The sequence below is a fragment of the Echiichthys vipera genome (assembly GCF_963691815.1).
Source record: "Echiichthys vipera genome assembly, chromosome: 21".
Lineage (NCBI taxonomy): Eukaryota > Metazoa > Chordata > Actinopteri > Perciformes > Trachinidae > Echiichthys > Echiichthys vipera.
In genome coordinates, this window is record NC_139846.1 from 13,549,595 (window position 1) to 13,571,948 (window position 22,354).

Below are 22,354 nucleotides of genomic sequence, written 5' to 3' on the forward strand. Positions count from 1 at the left end.
TAAAAGCCTTAAAAAGCCCACATTTGCACATTCAATACATTTAGGACACAACCTCAGTGCATTCAAAGTTGTGAATAACACTTTGAGTACTATTTTTCTAATTGATGTTAATTTGTTTGGCATGTGCTGCCTGTTTTGGAAGAGGCTCCTCTGGATTCAGTTCAATCCAGTGTTTTGCAGGACTACTGAGGCCAAAGACCTTAATTAGTTGTCTCAGTGCACACATATGCTTATCTGTCACCCTCCTGACAGGATTTCAACCTTGCTTCCTGTTAAAATCCATTGCAGTGAATTGGGGAAAATAAAATGCACCAGTTTTCTAGGTAGATTTGTAATAAAGTCTTTCTGCAGAGACGATTGCGTTTACAATGGTTACAGGTTTGCAGCAACTTCCTCTGCTTAAAGATTGTCTGGCTGGGGTGATCTCTCATGTTATGGATGGATGCTTTTTAATCGCTGACACAAGCCAAGCGCCATCGGAACAGAGCGGGATAGAGGAGGTGTGTGTGCGTGTGCGTGCGTGTGTGTGTGTGTGAGGGTTCAATCACCATCTGTTGAGCAGTCTGAGACCCCGTCCCAAGCCCATTCATCTTTGTCCTTGCTCATCCAGGCCACTGGAAAATGGGACACAGTCAATAACCATAAATCAATCAAGCACTCTTGTCGAGGTGAAATTATGAATTCTCATTCACGTCAGGCGAGCAGTGGTGGCGGCCTCTAAACATCCCTCACATGTGACCAGATGGTCAAAGAACAATAGGCACTGGCATGAAGATGAGTTGGTCAAGCATGATCTCTGAGACGAAGACCACCTTTTATTGCTGAGCTCAAACATATTGAAGATGTATATGGTGAGACTTGATCTAAAAAATGAAGAAAAATTAAACTATTGGGTAATAATGTGTAAAAATCACACACTTTTCTTCCATGAACTATTTTGAATTTGTCCTTAGTCTCGTGCTGCTTGTGTGTTGTTCCTTCGGGAAGGACGTGTTGTTGCTTGAGTCCAGCTCCGGTCAGTGCTGCAGTGGATTAGTCAGCTGCATTAAAAGGTAGTGCAGAGAGGGTGCAGGAGCTTCAGTCAGTGTGCAAGTGTGAGATCTTCAACATGCAGCGCATCTACATGCACAGCAATCAACACTTTGAAGTCTTCACCACTGTCCTTGCCCCTCAAGGTGAGTGGGATCCTTTCTGCAGTGAAGTCTGGCTTAGCATGACATCATTTTTCATTGTTTTTGAGAACAAGATGACATCAATGTCATGTGATTAATAAATAATGGGCTTAGAGTGTTTGTTTTCTCTCCCTTTGGGGTGTGCATCTACTGAAGATCATGCCTGTAGCGATACTTATGTACACGCATGTTTGTAAAGAAATATGAACATTTTTGCTGATTCATTTCCACTCTCAATGGTTAACAGGGAGGCATCGGTACAGAACAGAAGCTGAAGAGGCAAGTTAAAAATTCTCCTTTATTCAAACATCCATAATATGCATCAATAAAATAATATGGTTGACAGTTAGTTGTTAGTTTATCATCATGTAGATCTTAAACAGCAGAAATATGAATCCAAATGTTTTATCTATTGTTTTCATTCATATGCTGGAGATGAAGTGATGTTATGTCAAGTGGGTCAATTTCCTGTGGCTCCATTGTGTGTTTCATTCTCCTAATTCCTCTGACAAACATGGACCATATTTAGGAGGAACAGATAATGAAGAGTAGACCCCGATTTAGGGTTTCTATTTCCCCCCACAGCGGTTAATCTCTGAGTCCTCTTCACACATAATCCTCTCCATTCACTGTTTTTAACCCGTGAACCGCAGAGAACAACGCAGACAGTGACTCCAGCTTTTATCAGTGCAACAAAAACCAATGCAACAAACCATCCTTTATTTAAAGTCAGCTTAAAATCCCATTACAAATCCACAATTCAAAGTAAAAAAAAATGACTGGCTGTAAATCTCCCTTTGTCCATTAGATGGTGGTGGTGCACAGCTACAGGCCCCACTGGCCAGATGAGCTGGAGCTGTCAGCCGGTGACGTCATGCTGGTGCTGCCCAAACATGAGGAGGAGAGATGGTTTGGGCGGCTGCAGAACGGCCAGCAGGGCTACTTCCCCGCCTCCTGTGTGATGGAGTTGAGCCAGGTTGGTTGGCTGCCATATAATGTGCTCAGCAATGCAGCATTACTGGACTGTGCTGCTTAATGTCAGGAGGCAGATTTTACTTTCTATTCCTTTGTGTTCTGTTTCTCCACAACGGCGTAGACTTTAAACACCATGAAGACCTTATTCCTCAATCAGCTGCTTATTGTGAACAATAGGATTGTACAAGAACACAGTACTTCCTGCTAAATTCAGATCTTATCTAGGTAATTTTTACCAACTTATGTTTATTCATTAGTATTTAAAGGGGCTTTCCATCAATTTTGCACATGAAGTACCAATCGGGTTGTGAAAAGAGCTGTGCCATGTCTAACACACAAATAGCCCTGATGATGTCACAGTGATGTCATCAGGGTTCTCTTATTTTTGGCTTAACATTTCTGACCAAAAGCCTGCTTTACAAACTGGAGTTGTGGCATTTGAAATAAGTGGGCATTTAGAAGGCGGGAGGGGGTCTAATGAGAGGCGTTGTTGGGTTGCATTATGGGAAATGCAGTATCCGGTGTTTTAAAAGCTTGCCCTCTGCTATTTTATATTGTGAAAGTGTAATACTAAATCACTGGAGTGCCCATTTGAAGTTATGGACATTTTCAGGGGAAACTATTCCTACCCACTTATTTATGTCCAGTTTAAAAGTTGGGCTACACAAAAAGACTTAATATTATATGAAGAGTTCTTTTTTATACTTTTTTAGGATCACTTAATTTGTGTTTAAACACCAAGAAAAGGTTGAGACGTGTTCAATCCTACAATCAAATAGTGCGGATGATAATCAATATCTAGGGTGGGCTAATAAAAGCAAGTTGCTTCAGCCCAATCCTTTTTTTGGTTGAAATTGTCAAAATAGTATATCATTTTATTTAACATCTGATGTATAACCAAAATAAAATTAATTAATTCATTCAAAAAAATATCTGTACTGCTACCATCAAAGTATAAAGATATAAAATCAAATTAGTTTGAAATGTCTACTGTGATTTAACATGAAAAAAGAAGTATCGGGATAATAGAAGATACCAGAGGAAGTGTGCAGTTTATTTCATAACATCTGTAGGACATTTTAACTCAAACACACCTGACGGTATTTACTTTCAGGTGAATCTTCCTCAAAAAGCCCTACGAAGGAGTTTATCTCTGAGAAGCTCAGCCTTGGACAACAATTCAGGTGTCCGCAGTAGACACGGAAAGTAAGTGTAAAACTCATACAGCAGCCACAACAACAAACACACACGCGTCCCCCTTAACAAGTGCATGCACACACACCAACACCCAGCACACAGCAGCTGTTCAACCACCGGACCTCCACACATCCCCCATCTCCAAATCCCATCGTGCTCTCCACCCAGCGCCCCTGAACAGGTGGCCCCTTTCGTCCTTCATTAGTTGACAAAGCACACTGATTACTACCCCCCTAAACACACACATACATGCAGGCGTACACACGCACACACCCTATCTTGTCAGTCGCTCACTGCACTGCATCTCATTAAAGAGGAGCAGGAGGGAAGGGAAGAAGCTTCCATCTAAAATCATATGAAAATGTCTGACAGCTCAATTCAAATCTTCTGGGAAAATTTACGGTGGATCGTCAAATACGAAATAACTTTTTATCCACGCTATATTCAGTGAGGCGAAAGTACAGGGTTCTGTATCACTCTTGCAGTTTATTTGACAGTAGGGGGCATTTTTGCTCACACACTCACATAAACACACACCACCACCACCACATAGAGACCTCTGTACAGCTCCGTGCCTGTCTTGTCTGCTAGCGGTGGAATTTGGGTCATGAGGAATAAACAGGGCCTTTGTGTTTGTTATTTCCTCTTTGTCCCCCAGTGGACACATTGGGCAGGCACTCAGGAGGGGGAGCAGAGGAGGAGGAGGAGGTGTGCTGGATGGGGGCCAAGGTGAGAGCGAGGGCCCCTTCCCGGTACAGAGGCCCCAGATCCCTCCGCCTGAGCCCGTTGCCTCTCCTCGGGCAAACAGATCCCCCGGCCTGCTCCACAGGATCTTGTCCAAGTGCCGGAAAAAGAGTGAATGCCAGGGCGCCACCAACGGGGCCTTCGAGGGCGACTAAGAGAAGCCTTCCTCTTTGTCCTGGGGTGGCCGAGCCGAGTTCACTTTGGAGGGGCTGCGTCGGGGGAGTATGTGGGGTGAATGGAGGGTCTTGATTATCCTGATGTGGGCTGGTTCCTCATTTCCATTCCAGGTTCTCTTGACTTTGCTGCGTTTCTTGAAGCAAGAGGTTGAATTGTGAGAGTAAATCAGTGATGTCATAGAAGGTGTTTTGCCCATTACAGACAAAGCCCGATGTGACATCACTGATGAGGGCCTGTCCATAAGTGCAACATGTTTGAATGTACAGAGAGCTGAGCAGCTGCTATTTTTCTGCCCTGGTAAAATCAAATGCCAGACTTACGCTTTGAATATGTAATAAATATATATAATTATATAATCATCATATGTGTAAAGTTATGTAGCAGTTAATGGCAAATGATGAAGCATAAGATGCTTAACTGATCAAATGTAACCTTTTTTCTACAATGTCTATTCTGTTATCTAAGATAAGTGTTAATTCCATTGTCTGTGAGCATTTTGTTCCATCGTTCAATTTTCTTAACTTCACGTGACTCTGTTAATTTTACTGCTTAATATGTAATTATTATTATGAGTATAAAACCAGTGAACCCTTACTGGCTAACATCTTTTTCTATTTCAGTGGAAACATGCCTCAGTATATTACCTCATACTTCAGCTCCTGTTCATTTTCCTTTGAACACACTGGGCCTCCCTCCTATTTAACAGTGCCGTAGGAAAAAAAAACTCTCTCAACTGAAAGGAAGTGTGATTGAGGCCTGCTGAAAGCCTTGCCAAAGGACCAGGGATTGTGCCGGTTGCCCCGGTAACGCTAAAGCAGCTCTCAGAAGTTGCATGTAGTCTTCTTCATCTGCGGTGCCTCCCAGCATGTCCCCGTAGCAGGGTCTCTATAGGGTGGGCTGTAGATTACCTCCTTCCCGGGGACACAAACACCAAATCTAATCCCTAACCTTGGCCTTGACCTCTGTAGGGAAACACACTCCTCCTCCCCCCATTTTGATATTCACTGTTGTATAATCCTTTGTAATAAAGGCTGTAGGAGGCAGTCACTCTGGGGCCAGTGTTTTGGGCGGCACTTGCACAGGGAAGGGTGTAAATGTTACAAAGAGAGACAGCTCCACTGGTCCTCTGAGCAAACTCTGATTCATGAGGAGAATATTTGTGTGGGCCTTTCCACTGCCGTTACAGCTTATCTCGAGCTTGTGACTCTCACTTTTAAACAGAGGGCATTGTTGAGAATATTGCATGTTTACTTACAAATGTGGACCTTCAAAGACCACATATGATATAAAAGAAGATAACCTGTACTTCCCTGAATGGGTCATTGAGGAATTTTAGCACAAATTGGAGGTGTACAGAAGGAGAAATATTTTAAAAGTAACAGCTTCTGGGAGTATAAGCGCTTAATCATAGTTGCTTCAAAACATGACAAATGCCCACTCAAAAGGGAGTCTGACTTACCTCACACACTGACACACACACAAGTGGAAACAGTGACCTATATAGGGTGGAGAGGCCAGGGTCCAATTTTAACACACACACCCGCTGTCTCAGGGCTGTGGACTCTCCCGCCTAAAAGTGCCCTATCCATGCCGTGTTGTGCTGTGTGTCTTTGGGGTGATTGGGGGAGGAGAGGGGGAGGAAGGGTAACAGGGTGCCTGCCAGATGACTGCTCTGTCAGCCCAATAATGGGCTGCCATCTGCTGTCTAGCATATACAAAGGCAAACAGAGTGTGTGTGTGCGTGCTCAGAAGAGGAAGGCAGGGGAGAGGTTTGGTCGGACGCCTGCAGGCTCTGTTTCATGTCCTCAGTGTACTAGGTAGACACAAAAATGAACACACACCTTAACCTCCATTAACGGTTAACTCAAGGTGGGAGCTGGGAAACTGAAATGGGGTGTGAACACAAGGTTTACAGTTTATGTGATTAAAAAACATGGAAAATATAATTCACTTTCAAGAAAATCTCAATAATAATTCTATGTACATTTAGCAAATCAAATCTGCACACAACAGGTATGTGTCTGCATGTCAGTAAGTCACTATAATCTAAGAATTGTTTCCCTTAAATACATGCATTAAGCATAAGGTGGAGGGGCTGCTGCCAATAACCAATTAAGTGGCAAAAGGTCCCTGACATCTTTCAACTCTTAAGTGCGGGTCACTCAAGAACAAAAGACCCTCTTGTACAAGAACGAGAGCGAAGGGAGGACAGATTGATTAAGTGGACATGGCGTGCATGCGGCGCCTGTGTGTTGATGTGCACATTGTTTGTATGCATGTGCACTACTGCTCCTTCAGCATAAGGCAAGTCGTCACGTCCTTTACCTCCCTCCTTTTCGGGGGCAATTGAGTGAATGGGCCTGTAAAACCAACAGCCCTGAGGACAAAGGAGCCCGGGGGCATTAAGTCATGGGTGAGTGGGCCCCTTTAGGGCCAGCAGCTGACCCTGTGGAGAGAGCTGTTGTTCTGGTGGAGGGGGCTCATGTCCCTGGACCCCAGGCCAAGTTGACAGCATCCCAATATATACATACACATGTGAAGGGGGGTTCAGCTTAAACCACTCTATCAAATGTCGACACTGCGCCCAAACAATTCACCTGCACGGCTGTCAACTCCACCTGGTGAAAACTGAGTGAAATACGATTAAAAGGTTGGATTTGGATTTCCATTTTCCTTAAGAAAATTGCTTTCAAGGCAGTTTTTTGGCAAGAATTCAGGCTGTTGCTACGCCTGCTGTGAGCATGTCAGAAAAACTAAAGGATCATAAGAAATCTTTATTACATGGGAAACACCAAGTAACCTAACTAATTCGTACAGGGGCACTTGGCAGAGAGAGAGAAAATGCCACAGATGCCATGCAACAAATGCATTTATTTATCAAAATTAAGTACACAGTTACAGAGACAGTTGGCAGAATTTCTATGGTACCTTGGTTATGAGTTTAACTGAAAACGCTACAAAAATACAGAGCAGTGTTACATCTGTGATTCACCTCGTAAATTAAAGCAAAGTCCAGCATCTTGTGTATTGCTCATGCATAACTACAGTAGTATATAACAGCTGCTACTATCCTGTATATGTACTTAATTCCCTCAAAACCTATGATGTTACACGGCCCAATGTTAACATACACACATATTAACTTGGACTGAACAAATGGAATGTACAAAGACGAGTCAAACCAACAAACAGAACATAAAACACGATTATATACAGATTAGACACATCTCAGCCACAGTATTCAAAAACAAATGTCTTATGTGGATGTTGGTCCACTTTCTCTTGTGTACTGTATACTCCTGATCTTTCCACTTGATCTCCCCGACAAGATTCCCTTCTTAGTCTCACTCAAATGCTTAATGCAGGATAATCCAGATTATAACTAATACTGGAGCCGCTAATGCCGATAATACGAGGACCATTTATAGCTGTAGTATTACTTCACCTGATTATAGACAGTTCATCTCAGGATGGTTAAAAATGACATGACTTAGTTAACTGTTAACATGGAAGCACAGTGCAGTACATTTCTTCAGAATAACTCCTTAATCCGTGCATATTTACATTATATTTGAGCATTTTGTTCTTACGCAGTGTCAGGTAATGAGTGAGCAGGTGAGGGTTTGGGGTCTTGCTCAATAGCATTTCAGCAGGATACAAGTTTGCGGCGACACTGGCTGCTGCAGGGATCACGTTTGGATCTTGTTGTAAAAGGATGTTTTGTGTTAGCTGTGTATTTGCTCAGAGCCATATGTCTGTATATTTTAAGTAAGGCTTCAATGGAGTGTATTTAAACACACACTTCTGCAGCAGAACAGGAGAAAAGAACATGTAAAAAAAAAACAAGCAGCAGGATCGTAATGGCAGCATTGATTACGAAATGGGAAGACCGACGTCTAACACGCACGCACCCACACACACACACACATATATACACACACACACCAAAACCAAAACAAAGGTAGAAACAAGGACAAGAGCTACATCATCAGAATCAACAAATAGTTAAAAATAAATGAGGAGTAAAAAGTGCAATTTGTCTATGATTAGAGGTTGGAGATGGAGTCCAGCTACCTAATAGCGAAGAACATATTTGAATCAAAGGAAGGAAATGTCCTATCTATACGTTACAAGATCACAGATACAACTACACATTGATTATTTTCTGGATCTTGACTGATAATAATGAACATATTTAATTAGTGGCAGCGCATGTTTTTCTGACTTGGAGTAATGAAACTGAACGGTAGCCAAATCCTGATTTTAAAAAAAAGGAAAAAAAAAACAAAAAACAATAAAATTCTTCAATAATTTCTCTTAAAAGTTTTTTTTTTTTTAAAGAAATAAATAAATTAGTAGACATTAAATAAATAAAACCTACAACCTTCACATAAAAAGTAAATCCATCTCGACCAAATGCTTGTTGTGGAACACTGATGATATGAAAACTGGTCAATATCAAAGCAATGGAGACCATTCCTTTTCTGCTACAGAGAGAACTGTTGGAGAGCAAGTGAGGGTTTTTAGGCTGTTTTGTCAGCAAAGTTAAACTTCTTAAAACTGTGTCCGATTTATATTAATAACTAAGCTTTAGAGCTGTCAGATAATAAATAAAACAAACAGAAATAAACATTAAGGTACCCTTCCGTTTCTGAGGTTCTTACACAATGAAATACATTCAACCGATGTCTTGACAGACACTAAGGCCTTGGAAAGGAAACGTGTTACCATCACAAGTGCTATCCAGTTTGCCCTTAGAAACACTGCTCCTTTTCTCAGCAGCGAAATCCACTCAGTAGTGCAATACTGACAGTTTCTTATTTCCATTCTCAAAAATGTCATATCGACGTGGATCGGCATTCAGCATTGTAACACTGCCATCACAAAAGAAAACATCCGTATTTTTGTTTCTCTAATTTAAAATAATTATATTCTTTATATGATTATAAATCATTATATTATCTACTGTAGGCGTCTAGTAACACCCATGGTGTGATTTAACAAATACATGGGTGTCAACAAAAAGCTGAAAACTTTGCCTGTACGTGGTTCTTATCTGACAACAGCGAAAGGGGCAGTTTAGCAAAACAAGCTGGAGGAGATACAAAACGAGTAGAGTTACATTATAAAAAATGTCTTTCTTGTCATTTAAACAATATATTAACGATATAAAACTCAGAAGCAGACACTGCTAGTAATAAACACTCTATTTCTACAGCCTACTATATGTGCAGGTTGTTTCAACATTACCGACTAGTGCAGAAAGAAACTCTAGCCCCTTCATATCTGTATAAAACTGCTCACTTTGCCAGGTTGTGTGTATCCAAAAGAAAAATAAACACCTATAACCATGAAAGTACTTGGGCAGTGATCTAGAAATGTGTTGAAAAGCAGCCATGCTTTTTTGTGGACGTTCTTGGCAGTGCATTTCTGCTTCAAAAGAAAAATATCATTTGTCTTCACTGGATTGTCTCTTACAGGATTCAGTGGAGCTTTTAGTTGTTGTTGGGCGGGTGTAGTAGTGTTGCCTGCACAGCGGGGGGACGGCTTTAAAGCACAAGGGCCCTTGAGGTAGAGCCAGACGACATGTAGGGGTTCAGGTACTGACGGGCCTGTTCTGTCATGATCAGCTGGTCCTCTGTCTTCCCATAAACCACTGTTTCCCACTCACTCACCTGCAGAGAAGGCACCCAAACATTACCAATGATTACCAAAGAAGCTTACCCTTGAGAGTAAAGTATTTTACACAGGTCACCTTATCGATGGTTTTATCAAACTTTATGTACCTGTAAAGTGGAATGTTTTGCTTTGTGGGTGACGAGAACCTTCTTCATCTGGAGGCTGGTAAAGCGATGAGGATGAACTGGGGAGAACGCAGGCTCCTCTCGCCCAGAAGTTGAAGAACGGCCACACTCCTCTTGCTCTGGGATTGGGGTGACAAGCGAAGAGCCCGACAGCAGACTTTCATCTGGCACCTGAAATATGAGGTTCAATAAACGGAGTAAAGGGATGATTTAGATAATAAAAAGGACAGTTCAGATATTTTGAAGTGGAGTTGTATAAGGTACTCAACCATAGTCAGAGTGTTACCTACAGTGGAGAATCCTAACTAATCCTTTAAAAACACCAAAGTCACACAAAAACACATACAAACTAACTCATGGAGGCAGCTGTAGACCAGCAACTCTTGTGTTCTGCATGTAAAAATTATTGTTTTGTCAATGGTGGAGTCTGGTGGCTTTGATGATAGAATAGATGGATATAACAGCTTCAGCTTCTCATCAACTACATCATACAACCCCACTAAAAAAACAAGTAATGCCGATGCTGGACATTAAGTCTGAACATTATCGATGTTTATCGATGCGTAAATGAGCGGGAATAGATTTTTAACAACACCCCATTCCAAATTCATACACCAACTGTATAGATATACAAACCAGTTTCTCAGTACAACCAGGCCTCACTATTGTTAGCCACTGAGTAGCTCTTCAGAGTTATGTGCCCTACTTCTTTACATATCAGTTGTAGTTATAGAATTAGTTTTCTCATCTACTAACAGGATCTGAACCAGTGATTATAAACCAGTATCATGACTTACTTGTGGGTTGTTGAGCTGCTCTTGGAAGACTTGGACATTTAGGCAGTCTTTTCCCCAGGGGTCCAGCACAAGAGATTTACGCACCTTTCTAGCTGGACCATCGATCTGAAATCAAAGGACCAACATACAATTAATCTAGCTGTAGCTGTAGTAACATTTTAAAAATAGTATAATTTAGTATATTTCAAAAATGAAAAAAAGTGCACATGCTATACATACATTATGTTTCCATGCTCTGTAGTCTGGCTGAACGTATGCTCTGTTAAAGATGTCTGCTCCAGTCTCCTGCTTCAGAACTTCTCGAATGTCTTCTTCTAGAAAGGCTAACGGCTGTGGCTGAAAAACAGAGACACACATAAATATAACAACACGATCATGTAACCATATACTGTACAAAGTAAAAAAAGGTTATCATAAATACAGATGAAGAAAAGTGTGAAAACATTTGACTTCTTACCTCCATCTTCAGTGGCCCATGCATTTTCTCCTGAGCAGCCAAAGCATTTTTGAAGGGAGTCGGTGTCCTCGGGGTAGGAATCATGACCGTTTTACGGAATTTGGGGGTCCGCAATCTAGAAGGTTAACAGAATATTATCATCTAAGTACTCTCCTCCTAACAATCTGATTAAATAAAGGTTTATTGTGGAAAATTCCCTAAAAGCTTATGGGTTTTATACCAGCTCTTGTGGGTTGTATACTTTTTTTAGTAAATATATTTACCCGTCATTTTCTTTCTGGTGCTTAGGTGTGGTTTCTTTGTGGACCGGCGTGTTGAGGAGACACCTTTGGCCACACACGGGAGTTGATGTGAGGGCGGGGTTATCCAGATTCAGATGCTCCGCCCCTGATATGTTGCAGAACTGGGGGAGCAAACAAATAAGGCACATGACTAATGCTGCCTCAGCACATCAACTCTATGAGGAAGTAGTTGAGCTGAGGTTAGGGTGTGTAAAGTAAAAATAACAGATTTCATTTACCCGTGACGGGGTGAAAGGAAGTGACTTTGTGGGCGTTTTCTTAGGAGAATTTGAAATATTTTCCAAGAAGGAGGAGCAGCTCCTGTCGCACGAAGGTTCCCCCCTCTCTCTTCTCCTCCTCCTCCCAATGGATGCCTGGGTGGGTTTGGATGAGTTGATAGGAGTCAGGGAGGTGACACTGCCTGGACCATATGAAGCACAGGTCTTATCACGACCAGAGTTGGCAGTCGGAGTGTTGACTCTGTAGCCCACTGAATTGTCAATCGTCCTCTCTTGCAGGAGAGTGGCGTAGCCTGCCTGGTTGTGTCTGGGCGGTGTTGTGTTCTCTGACAAGTCAAAACTGGCCACATCGCTCCATGCAATAGGGTCCTGCAGAGCAAAGCACATCTACAGGAGATCTTTAATACATTCTTTTGTTTAACAAATTCATAATGCAGTACATTTGTTCTCTTGTTGTGCTCCTTGTAGGGATGGGACAATACACAACTTATTGCAGATTGTGATACGTTGATCTTAACTGTCCATGATCCAGATAATTGAGAATATTCTCATGAATGACTTGACTGGCAAATTGACGGCAGTTAACTATTTTTTTTCTCTAAGCATGTATGGTAAAATGATTTTTAAGTTTAAGAAGTTTCAAGTATATTTTGATGATTATCATACATGTATGACCTAATGTTTTTACACTTTCCCATCCCTAGGTCCTTCTGTTACTCACTGAGTCAATGAGCTCCATGGTTTCTGCAAACTCTGGTATGGTCTGCAGGGTAGAGAGCACAGTGCTGGCCTCCACAGCCAGAAACTTGCTGGGGGAGACAGGAAGCTGTGGTGGAGGTCCTTGGGGTATCTCTGGGCCCCTCCAGGGCCTTTTCTCTGCCTGCTCATCTAAGCTGCTGCTACTTGTAGTCAGCGTGTCATCTGACACACTGTCGGACCAGGCTGAGTACTGCTCCGAACTCTGAGGGGGCAGGATGAAAAAATACTGGTGTTAGATTGGTTCAAGCAGCAGATTGGTGTCTGATTAAATGGTGAGAGATTTGTAGATGTGAACTAAAATGATTCTAAATTTGCATCACTTTTGAAATGATCTGTGACTAGGAAAATGTTGAAAACACTGGTGATACTATAATGCATCAGGCCAGTCTTGACCATTCAATCATTCAATATGAAGTCACTGACTGTGAAAAATGACACATAATATGAATGGCGTGGATTAAATCTGTCCGTGAACAGAATAGAAACAGGAAAGACAGAGGAGAGTGCTTGGTTCAAACTGCTGGCTGAGCGTGAGCATGGGGGTGAGGACTAGAGGGGATGAAGGAGCGGGTTCATGTTTGGAACGATGGCAATGGGGGGGTGGGGGCAGCTACCAAGCACAGCTTCAGGCCAGTCTGAATGAGTAGCGAGATGGGGGGAAGTAGTTACTATAGCAACACTACAGCAAATCAGGCTACAGACACGCATACATGTGTGCCATTCTCGTTTTCACAACTATACACTGCAAAAAGTCCATTTAGTCTCAAGTCTTAAAATCGTATTTTCTTTAAAGCAAGGAAAAGTCCACTGAGGGGATGGGATCTGAGAATTTTCTATAAACAAGTGTTATGTATAGGAAATAACACCTGGTTCAAGGAAATTCACAATGTTCTCTCTTTATCTCACTTTGATTGGATTTTAAGACTTTAATTAGGTAATACATTTGATATAAAAAATGACTTTTTACAGTGTATGTGAGCTACAAACACACGCAGGCTATGCTGACTAAGCTAACACACATTCGGAGTGTGTTCTTACACGTGGACCTCTGCACTGCACTTGTCGTAGGACTTCATTTTCTGCTGACATAAGCAGCAGCTCAAGCTCCTTAATTCTTTGCTCTCTGTCAGGGTCATCCAGGCAGGATGGCTGAAATAAACAAATGTCAGGGAGGAGAGGTTGAGAGGACAGGAGGAAATGAAGAAGTTAAGAAAACCAGACCAAAAAAACAGATTTACACATAAAATATTTACAGGAGCATTTGAGATTTTGAATGTTAGGTGAAAATAACGGGACATTCAAGCGCTTGATTTGAAGTCCAGAGTTATCGATCACAAAGATAATTACAGAAAGTCCATAAAATAAAGAGTGTTATCCCACTAGTATGCAAAGAAATACACAAACACTCACCGATATGTAGCCAGTATTATCGGGAAGACTGTCCATCAAGTGTTGACCGTGAGAATCGTAAGGATATCCCACCATCTAAAATACAAAGAATCGTACTTAAATAAAATCAATTGGGACAACAAATAAAAGACATCAAAACACAATATGGTGTGGAGTGTAGAAGGGAGGTGGACCTGGTTGGGTCCTGATATAGGCAGGGGACTGCCGTCACAGTGCTGGGGCTCTGTTGGAGTTGGAGGACACGGTCGGTGGTGACGTCTCTTCCCTCCAGCGTGAGAGGAGGTGAAACTCTTGCAGCCATCTTGCAGATACCCCTCATGCTCCACCTTCCTCCTCATGGTGGAATTCCAGTGGTTCTTGATGGAGTTGTCCGTCCTTTTGGAGACAAGATCAATAACATTTTTAGCCTATTCCCCCGTTTTATGACTCAAGCTGGAAGTAGAGACATTCAGAATGTGTGATTATATTACCGTCCAGGAAGAAGCTTGGAGATCTCTGCCCAGCGGTTGCCGAGGCGTTTGTGGGCCTCATAGATGATTCGGTCCTCTTCCTGAGTCCACGAAGACTTCTTCACTTCTGGGTTAAGATGGTTGTGCCACCGTTCACGGCACTGCTTTCCAATCCTCCCCTGGAGGTGCTTGGCAATCACCGACCAACGCTTGGGGCCATACTTGTGTACCAGGTCAATAACCTGCACAAATATTGCAAAAGGGGAGATAATTAGTCATGATTTTTTTTATAAATCAGAAAGTGAGTATCATCATTTATTTCATGAAAGCATGGAATAAGGCCCTATTGAATTCGTTCAAACTACAAGCTTGTATAAAGAGGGAAATTACATCGTTCTACTTTTATAGCCAACAGCAGCTTTGACTGTGGCAGCGGCAGCACGGCTTGTTTGACTGTTCCCGTCAAGGCTGAAAAATGTTGTGATGTCATCATTGGCAGCACAGGCTGTTACTGATAGGTCTGCGTTTCTGTTATGATGCAGAGAATTTGGAGGAATGAGACACCATGCTTGGCATTCTTGAAGAATCGTGATCCATTTAAGGAATGCATTGTTCAACTTAGACCTAGGGAGGATATTACAGCTTCACTCTGTACAAAGAAGGCCTGGCGGGGCTCAAAACTAGTGACTTGGAAATCTGTGTTTTATTAGGGATGACGTCGTGGAGCAAGTAAAAGAAGCTAAGAGGGGAAGAAAGTTTTTGGCGGGAAGTAAGCTTAGCTATTGAGAAGGTAAAAATACATATTGTAACATTTGTTTGCATTGTGTTTTCACTTAGACCAAGCTGCTCTCGAGACCTGCCTTCTGTCTCCCCTATCATTTACTAATTTTGTCATCGTCCTTTATGTCCACAACAGAAAACTCCCAGCTCCCCTTACCTTTTGATCCTCCTCTTTTGTCCAGGGTCCTTTCACCAGCTCTGGGTTGAGTACCTTCTGCCAGCGGTGCTGACACTGACCATCTGTCCTCCCCTGTGACAGCGCCACATAAAGCAAAACACCTCATTACACCACAGTTACACCTACTCCTGACAGCTGTAATATAAATGAGCCTCTCCATTAACTGCACTGATGACTTAACGTCACTGATAAAAGTTCTTATTGAGGAATGATGTTAATTATGAGATGACTAAATGATTTGGATAATCATTAAGGGTTCCAAGTCATCAAAAAGGGGACCAACATGGCATAAAGTAGTCAGATACTATTCTTAACATTCAAATAGCTTTTGCCTGAATCTTATTTGTGGACACATTACATACTTACTGGAAAAAAGTTAGCTATTAGTTTCCAGGAGTCGGTTCCGTGCTGCTCGACAAGTTTTTTCAGCTTCTCATCCTGAGAAGAGGGGAGAAATAAAAAAAAAGAGACAAATTAACACGCTGTCAACTTTCATCACTATAGTTGAATAAAAGAACAGCAGTGACTGCTAAGGTTCCCCTAAGATGTGTGGAGCACACACTTAAACACGTTCTACTTTGCAAGAAGATTAAATGCAAATCTCATGCAGTAAAAAATCTCCCATTTCACTCAAACAACCTACAAAACCCCCTTAAGTCCAGACCTCACTTGTGCCTCTAATAAACTTACCTCATCTCGGGACCACTTTACTTTACACAGGATCTTTTTATCTTTGCTCTTCTCTTTACTCTCTGGGTCTGTAGAGTGTACCTCTTCATCTTCATCATTGCTAGAAAATGCAAACGTGAAAGAGGAGTAAAAGAAGAGCAGATTTTATTAATAAAGAACATGAAATTCCTCTCTACTGATACAAGAAGTTGTGTTCCCATAAAACGTGCTGCTGGGCAACACTTTCTTTGTGGTAGAAAAGAGTTTAATGAAAAGGAGGAGAAACTAGGTTATCTGTTCCTCAGAGCTGTCGCTATAAAGCACACCTTTCCAATCACACATGCATTTAACCACACACAAATAGGACTTGTATGTGTGTATGAAAGGTCTTTCTTTAGTATGGAAACTTGAACACTGCAACTGAATTTCAGCGTGGACTGTTTCCCTCACCAAAGCAAAGAGAAGTGGGCAAGTGTGTCTGGACCTATGGCTGAACAGGAAGGAGGGGAGTAAGGGGGCTGGAGGAAAGGGGCGATCCCACATCAACAGGCTCTTTCACCTCTAGAGGTGTGTGAGTGTGTGTGTCATTGAGATGGAGAAGGCGGAGGGCTGGGGTGTGGTCAGGGGAACAGCAAAGCCCTAACGGTCCAGTTGTTCAAAAAGTTTCAAAAAACAGGTAGACTTATATAACCTCTTTGCATTTGGAGTAATAAGAACATAGTTTCTCTTTAGTTGTGAGAGAAAGGAGCCAGACATCTCTTTACAGGTGGGGACACAAGGACAGGCATGTAATGGGAGTGACACATAAACAATTCAATTGTTAGTTCAAGATTAATACAGATAGCAGTGAAAAACATTCCAATGCCATATCTTTAAATGGCTTGTTTTGTCCAACCCAAAAAACCCAAAAATGTATTTTACAATGAGATAAAACTGAGGAAGGCAGAAACATCCTTGCTAAAATCCTCAAACTGGCAACCGCCAGTGTTTGGCCATTTGATTGACAAATGACAAATGAATGTAATTGGCCATCAGGATTTTTGACAAGTAGTATGTTGAAAAACTAATCATTCAATTCTCTCATCATCTCAGCATTAGTTGTGAGTTTTTATATGAAGAATTATGACACTTAATTGCACATTGTGCCCCTGGCTGTTGTTAAATGTGCTGCTACCCTGGTCTGTATAATTCAACAGGTCAGTATAACTTATCAGGTCTAACCACAAACCAACACATCTGCTTGTTTTCTCAGGTACTTTTTTGGCACTGGGGTTTTCGGGGAAAAGGAACAAAGAAGGGCTTTGGGGATTTTTTTTTCTCTCTTGGCATAAACAAGATGTTTCAAGAAGAACAATCAAAATCAGTCTCAATATAAACACACAGGGAACATTTTATCCAATGCAGCGTTTGATATGCATTCCGTTTTGTGTAATGATCAAGAGAAAACAATACGTTGCCACTTCTTATTTATTGCAACTAACCTGACTGACTGAAATATGTTTCTAATGACGCTGCTGTTGCACAACTGTTTTTTGACAATGGGCTGCACCCTCCCATGCTTAGCAAAGATGTTATGCAGTAAATACTGTATTATTCCGACAATATCTGAAAATCTGAAGACGGGATTTACAAAATATGATTTTCAACTTAGAGAGTCGTTTATATTTTTACACGACCCCTACCTATGTTCAGGCTACTAGGTAAGTTATTAATCATTAAATGTCATAGATATTTCATAAATTCATAATTCATAAATGTCGCACATGGACCACGTAACAGCATGGCTTTGCAGGTGCACATGTAGTTGTGCTGTCAAATATGAAACGTGCAGTGTGAATGCATACGCTGTATTATAAGGAAACTGATACCAAACCCAATGCATGTTGTCCTCCCTAGATGTGCACTGGTGGTGTGACTGTGGCAAACAGCATAATGAAACAGTAAAAGCTGTATTAGCATTGCTGGCACTGACTCAACTGCGTGGTCTCACGTTGTCCATGACAGTCGGTGGGATGATTGAACCTTTTCAAAGACGAACCTGTGGTTTGGCAGCTGTCTATAATTCCACATGAATTGATGTTTATCCATAGAAATCGCCGTAAGTCATCGCTGGGTTCTTCTAGCAGTATTCGGCTAGCCACTGAGCTAACTTAATGTCCAGTCCATAACATTACGCTCTCTCTGGAAAAGCCTTACTCGCTGTCGAAAACATCGTCGCTATGTCTTCTTCTGTTACTTCTTTCTAAAAAAAAAAAAATTAAAAAGTCAATATTGCAACATATAACGCCGTTTATATAGTAAATATCGCCACGTTACTTCCTTTACTCCCTGTCCTGGCTGTTTCTATCTTACTTGTCAGTACTTCTGTTGGCGTTATGATTTTTTTTGTCCATCCCGCCGATTCTCGCGCCCAGCCCTCTGCGCAGGCGGCCTCACTCCTGATTGGTCAGTGTGACAAGAGGATACGGTACTCGAAACTGATTGGCCAAAACTGTGGAGATGCTCGCGTGCGATTGGTTAGAACTGTGAGATGGGTGAATCCCATTGGTTGAACGTTTGGAGGAGGCGGGCTGACAGACCGGACTGTCACCTTCTGCAGCAGAATGGATCTTTTCATTAGGGCGCTGTAGGCTCAGAGAGGGTGCGGGGACTTTCGGGGGCCTTACAGGGGTTTCAAGGTGCTCCCAGGCTAACTCCGATTTTGTTCTTGTACTGCTGATAAAATTGAATTTCCCCTTGCGGGATAAATAAAGTTATTCTTCTTCTCATTGTGCATAGCTGAGATGTATTTTTGTGTTAATATCACTACATATATTCATAGAAGCAGATATATCTACTAAAATACAGGCTCCTTTTTTTTTAAGCAAACAGTGCACGTATATTTTATGGTTTTATGGCTGTGATTCTATGTGTTTATGTCTCTGTCTATCCACTGTATTTCTATGTCTTTTACTAGTTATTGCATTGATTTTACTGTGGAGCACTTTTTACCTGTGAAATGTGATGTATAAATAAACTTTACTTACTAAATAGGAGTGCACTGTACTCTGATTATACTGTTATTTTTTTTTGGGGGGGGGCTGCTTTGAAAACTCTGTTGCCTTATAATGTCTTTAAATCCATTGCATCATTGTGGTTCCTTGTGAAGGATGATGATTGAGATTCATACAAAAATGATAGACAACATGTACAGCATTCAAACTCTGACAGCTAGATAACATAATTTCCTTTCGCTTTGACAGATAGCTCTTGCATATTCACGGTACACGCTGCAGCTGCTTTAATTTGTGCTTTTCTGACATCTAGTGGACAAACGTGGCATCTGCGCTGTTTATGAGTTTGGTGCATACAAAGTCAAAATGACTATTTACCACTAAAAATTTGTTATTATGTTCATATGGTGCACTATTCCTCCTTTTACTTTGATACAATGTTATTACTCACCTGCGCACGATCGGTTCCAAACAAGGTGGTCGACTGGGCACATAGCCTTTTTATGAGATATGTGGTGCCATGCATCTTTATGGATTTTGGCAACGAATAGACCGAGTTATAACAGTATGTCAGCACAGGACGTTCAAACCATATTTGTTATTTTTCTTTAGTCAAAATAATTAAGTACCTTATAATTCAGAGTTATTATATAAAACCCGCCATTTATCCATTATTAATTTATTTTATATAATCACTGCATCAATTGTCTGTATTAATCTTGGTTTTAAATGTATTAATTTATTTTTGTGGCGGTAAAATTAGGATGTGGAGGATTCTTTGGATGTAATGCATGTCCTCTCTTTATACCTGTAGGTGACACTGTTTGACTTCTCGGTGTTGTCAAGTAACCTAGCTTTGTTATGACAACCACAACAGGACCGGAAATTACTTACTATGCTGCTAAAAAATAAAAGCACACAGTCTGTCATCTCAAAACAAATTACATTAAGTGAAAGACACAAAAAATAGGCTAAAAAAGGATTTTGAAACAGCTTATATTTCTGTAGTTTTCTTTATACAAATACTACAAACTGCAAAACTAACGTAAATCTGTTTGCTAAGACTTTCACAATGTTTAACTTACTCATGGGTAAAGACCAACCACCAGGTACAGAGCAGAATGAACTGTATTTATTTGGCTCAGCTGGATTACCAGCTACCATACCCTACCCACCAGCCCTATAAGCCCCAGGTTCACAGTAAGTATGGCTTTCGGTAATTTCACGCACTTCTCTTTATACAGGTTCTACATTATAACACCGTGCATATTCCTATATAGATAACTTTGAAATTACAAGATACATACACAATGCACTGAGAGAAGTGTCAAAGTGGGTTGATCCAGCTACCATTTTTTAAAAACATATAAGTAAAAGTATTAATACCACCTGCATTAAAAAAATGAGGCTACTTACATAAAAGTACAGAAAAACCTTTCCTTTATTTAAATGATTTATTCTTTTTTATTTTCCCCTTTTTTCATTCTATTTTATTTACTTATTATTTGCTATTTATTATAAATTCCAAATTAATTTTTATTTTGAATACTAAAATATACTATACGTTTATAATATTGTTATAAATTAAATACATATGCAATAAATAATAATATATATTTGATAGAAATATATGAGAAATAAATATTATTTGTAAGTTACTTGTTATCAAAATCAGAATCAGAAATACTTTAATAATCCCAGGGGGGAAATATTTTTGCTGCAAAAATCAAGATATACAAACAACAAATATTATACAGACAACATACTGTATATTAGAAAAACTTTTAAGAAATATATACAAGATCAAAAATACCAGACTAATGTGGAAAGGAACAGACTGTCTGTGGTTGAGTCCGTATTACCCAGAGGAGGTGACAGACTCTTATAGGGATGCGTTGTATAGTTTAATGACCACAGGCAGTAAAGATTTCCTGTGGCGCTCTGTGGTGCATCTGGGTGCGAGGAGTCTTCTGCTGAAGGTGCTCCTCTGCTGGGCCAGTGTGTCGTAGAGAGGGTGGGAGACATTGTCCAGGATAGAACGGAGCCTGGACAGCATCCTCCTTTCTGCCACGCCCGTCGGGTTGTCCAGCTCCACCCCCACGACCTCACCGGCCCTCTTGATCAGTTTGTTCAGTCTGTTGGTGTCTGCGGCCTTCAGCCCACTGCCCCAGCATGTGACAGCGAAGAAGATCACACTGGCCACAGCAGACTCATAAAACATCCTCATTATCGTCCGGCAGATGTTAAAGGACCTCAGCCTCCTCAGGAAGAAGAGCCGACTTTGGCCCTTTTGTTAGACAGCCTCTGCATTTCTAGTCCAGTTCAACTTATTATTGAAGTTCACCCCCAGGTACTTATACTCCTCTACAGTGTCCACAGGGACCCCCTGGATGGAGACAGGGGTCACAGGTGTTTTTACCCTCCTCAGATCCACTACGAGCTCTTTTGTTTTAGTCACGTTGAGCTGCAGATGATTCATCTCACTCCAAGTGACAAAGTTGCCCACAACAGTCCTGTTTTTAAACTTGCATCCCCTTTTCCAATGCAGCCAACTATTGCTGAGTCATCAGAAAACTTCTGAAGGTGGCAGGACTGCAATAGTTCAATTCAATTCAATTACATTTTATTTATAGTGCCAAATCATAACAAAAGAAATCCCAGGACACTTTACAGAAAGGGAGAGAGGACAGTCCCCTGTGGGGCCCCAGTGTTGCTGACCACCCTGTCAGACACACAGTTCTGTAGGCATACATACTGTGTACATACTGTGGTTAAGTTGATTAAAAACATTTGGTTAAGTCTGGAAAATAATAATAATAACTATAATAAAGCAATAAAAAAATAAACAAATGTATGATAGAGGAAGTTGAATTTACATTGAATTATGGAGAAGGGTTGGGATTAAATAAGTGTATACTTCGTCCCACTCCTTTTCGGACATGTCATAGAAGAAAAAAAAGTATTTGTTTTTCGTGTATCTATGCTTTTTAGTTGTGTATTATTATTATTTTCTGTATGACATTTTCTGTTTTCTTTTTTTACATGTTTGGAATACAATTTAAATAACAACAACAATAATAATACCAGTAACAATAATATTATTATTATTAATAATAATAATAATAATAATAATACCAGTAACAATAATATTATTATTTATAGTATTAATAATAATAGTAATAATATCAATAGTAATATAATAATTATAATAGTAATAATATTAATAGTAATATAATAATAATAATAGTAATAATAATAATAATAATAATAATA

At 40.7% G+C, this 22,354-nt stretch overlaps 2 protein-coding genes across 2 annotated transcripts; one reads left to right on the plus strand and one right to left on the minus strand.

Moving 5' to 3' along the window:
• The first annotated feature begins 1,058 nt into the window (after positions 1-1,058).
• Positions 1,059-4,701, plus strand: LOC310963173 (uncharacterized protein). Its single transcript, XM_083935857.1, has 5 exons — positions 1,059-1,175; positions 1,420-1,451; positions 1,981-2,148; positions 3,262-3,353; positions 4,003-4,701. The coding sequence occupies exons 1-5, from the start codon at positions 1,109-1,111 to the stop codon at positions 4,241-4,243; spliced, it is 600 nt and encodes a 199-aa protein (XP_083791983.1). The 5' UTR covers positions 1,059-1,108; the 3' UTR covers positions 4,244-4,701.
• A 5,113-nt stretch (positions 4,702-9,814) lies between these two features.
• Positions 9,815-18,481, minus strand: mybl1 (v-myb avian myeloblastosis viral oncogene homolog-like 1; the record flags this gene model as incomplete). The annotated part of the gene is made up of 16 exons (XM_083936080.1): positions 9,815-9,940; positions 10,052-10,240; positions 10,867-10,971; positions 11,086-11,202; positions 11,324-11,438; positions 11,587-11,726; positions 11,844-12,212; positions 12,565-12,804; positions 13,641-13,751; positions 14,013-14,087; positions 14,186-14,387; positions 14,483-14,703; positions 15,399-15,491; positions 15,786-15,857; positions 16,110-16,209; positions 18,441-18,481. The coding sequence occupies 16 exons, from the start codon at positions 18,479-18,481 to the stop codon at positions 9,815-9,817; spliced, it is 2,316 nt and encodes a 771-aa protein (XP_083792206.1).
• Between the last annotated feature and the right edge of the window lie 3,873 nt (positions 18,482-22,354).

Excerpts from the sequence above, each read along its gene's own strand:
- LOC310963173 (XM_083935857.1), top strand. The coding sequence starts at position 1,109 with ATGCAGCGCATCTACATGCACAGCAATCAACACTTTGAAGTCTTCACC. Across the intron at positions 2,149-3,261 it reads GTGTGATGGAGTTGAGCCAG|GTGAATCTTCCTCAAAAAGC; the intron begins GTTGGTTGGCTG and ends ATTTACTTTCAG. Across the intron at positions 3,354-4,002 it reads GTCCGCAGTAGACACGGAAA|TGGACACATTGGGCAGGCAC; the intron begins GTAAGTGTAAAA and ends TTTGTCCCCCAG.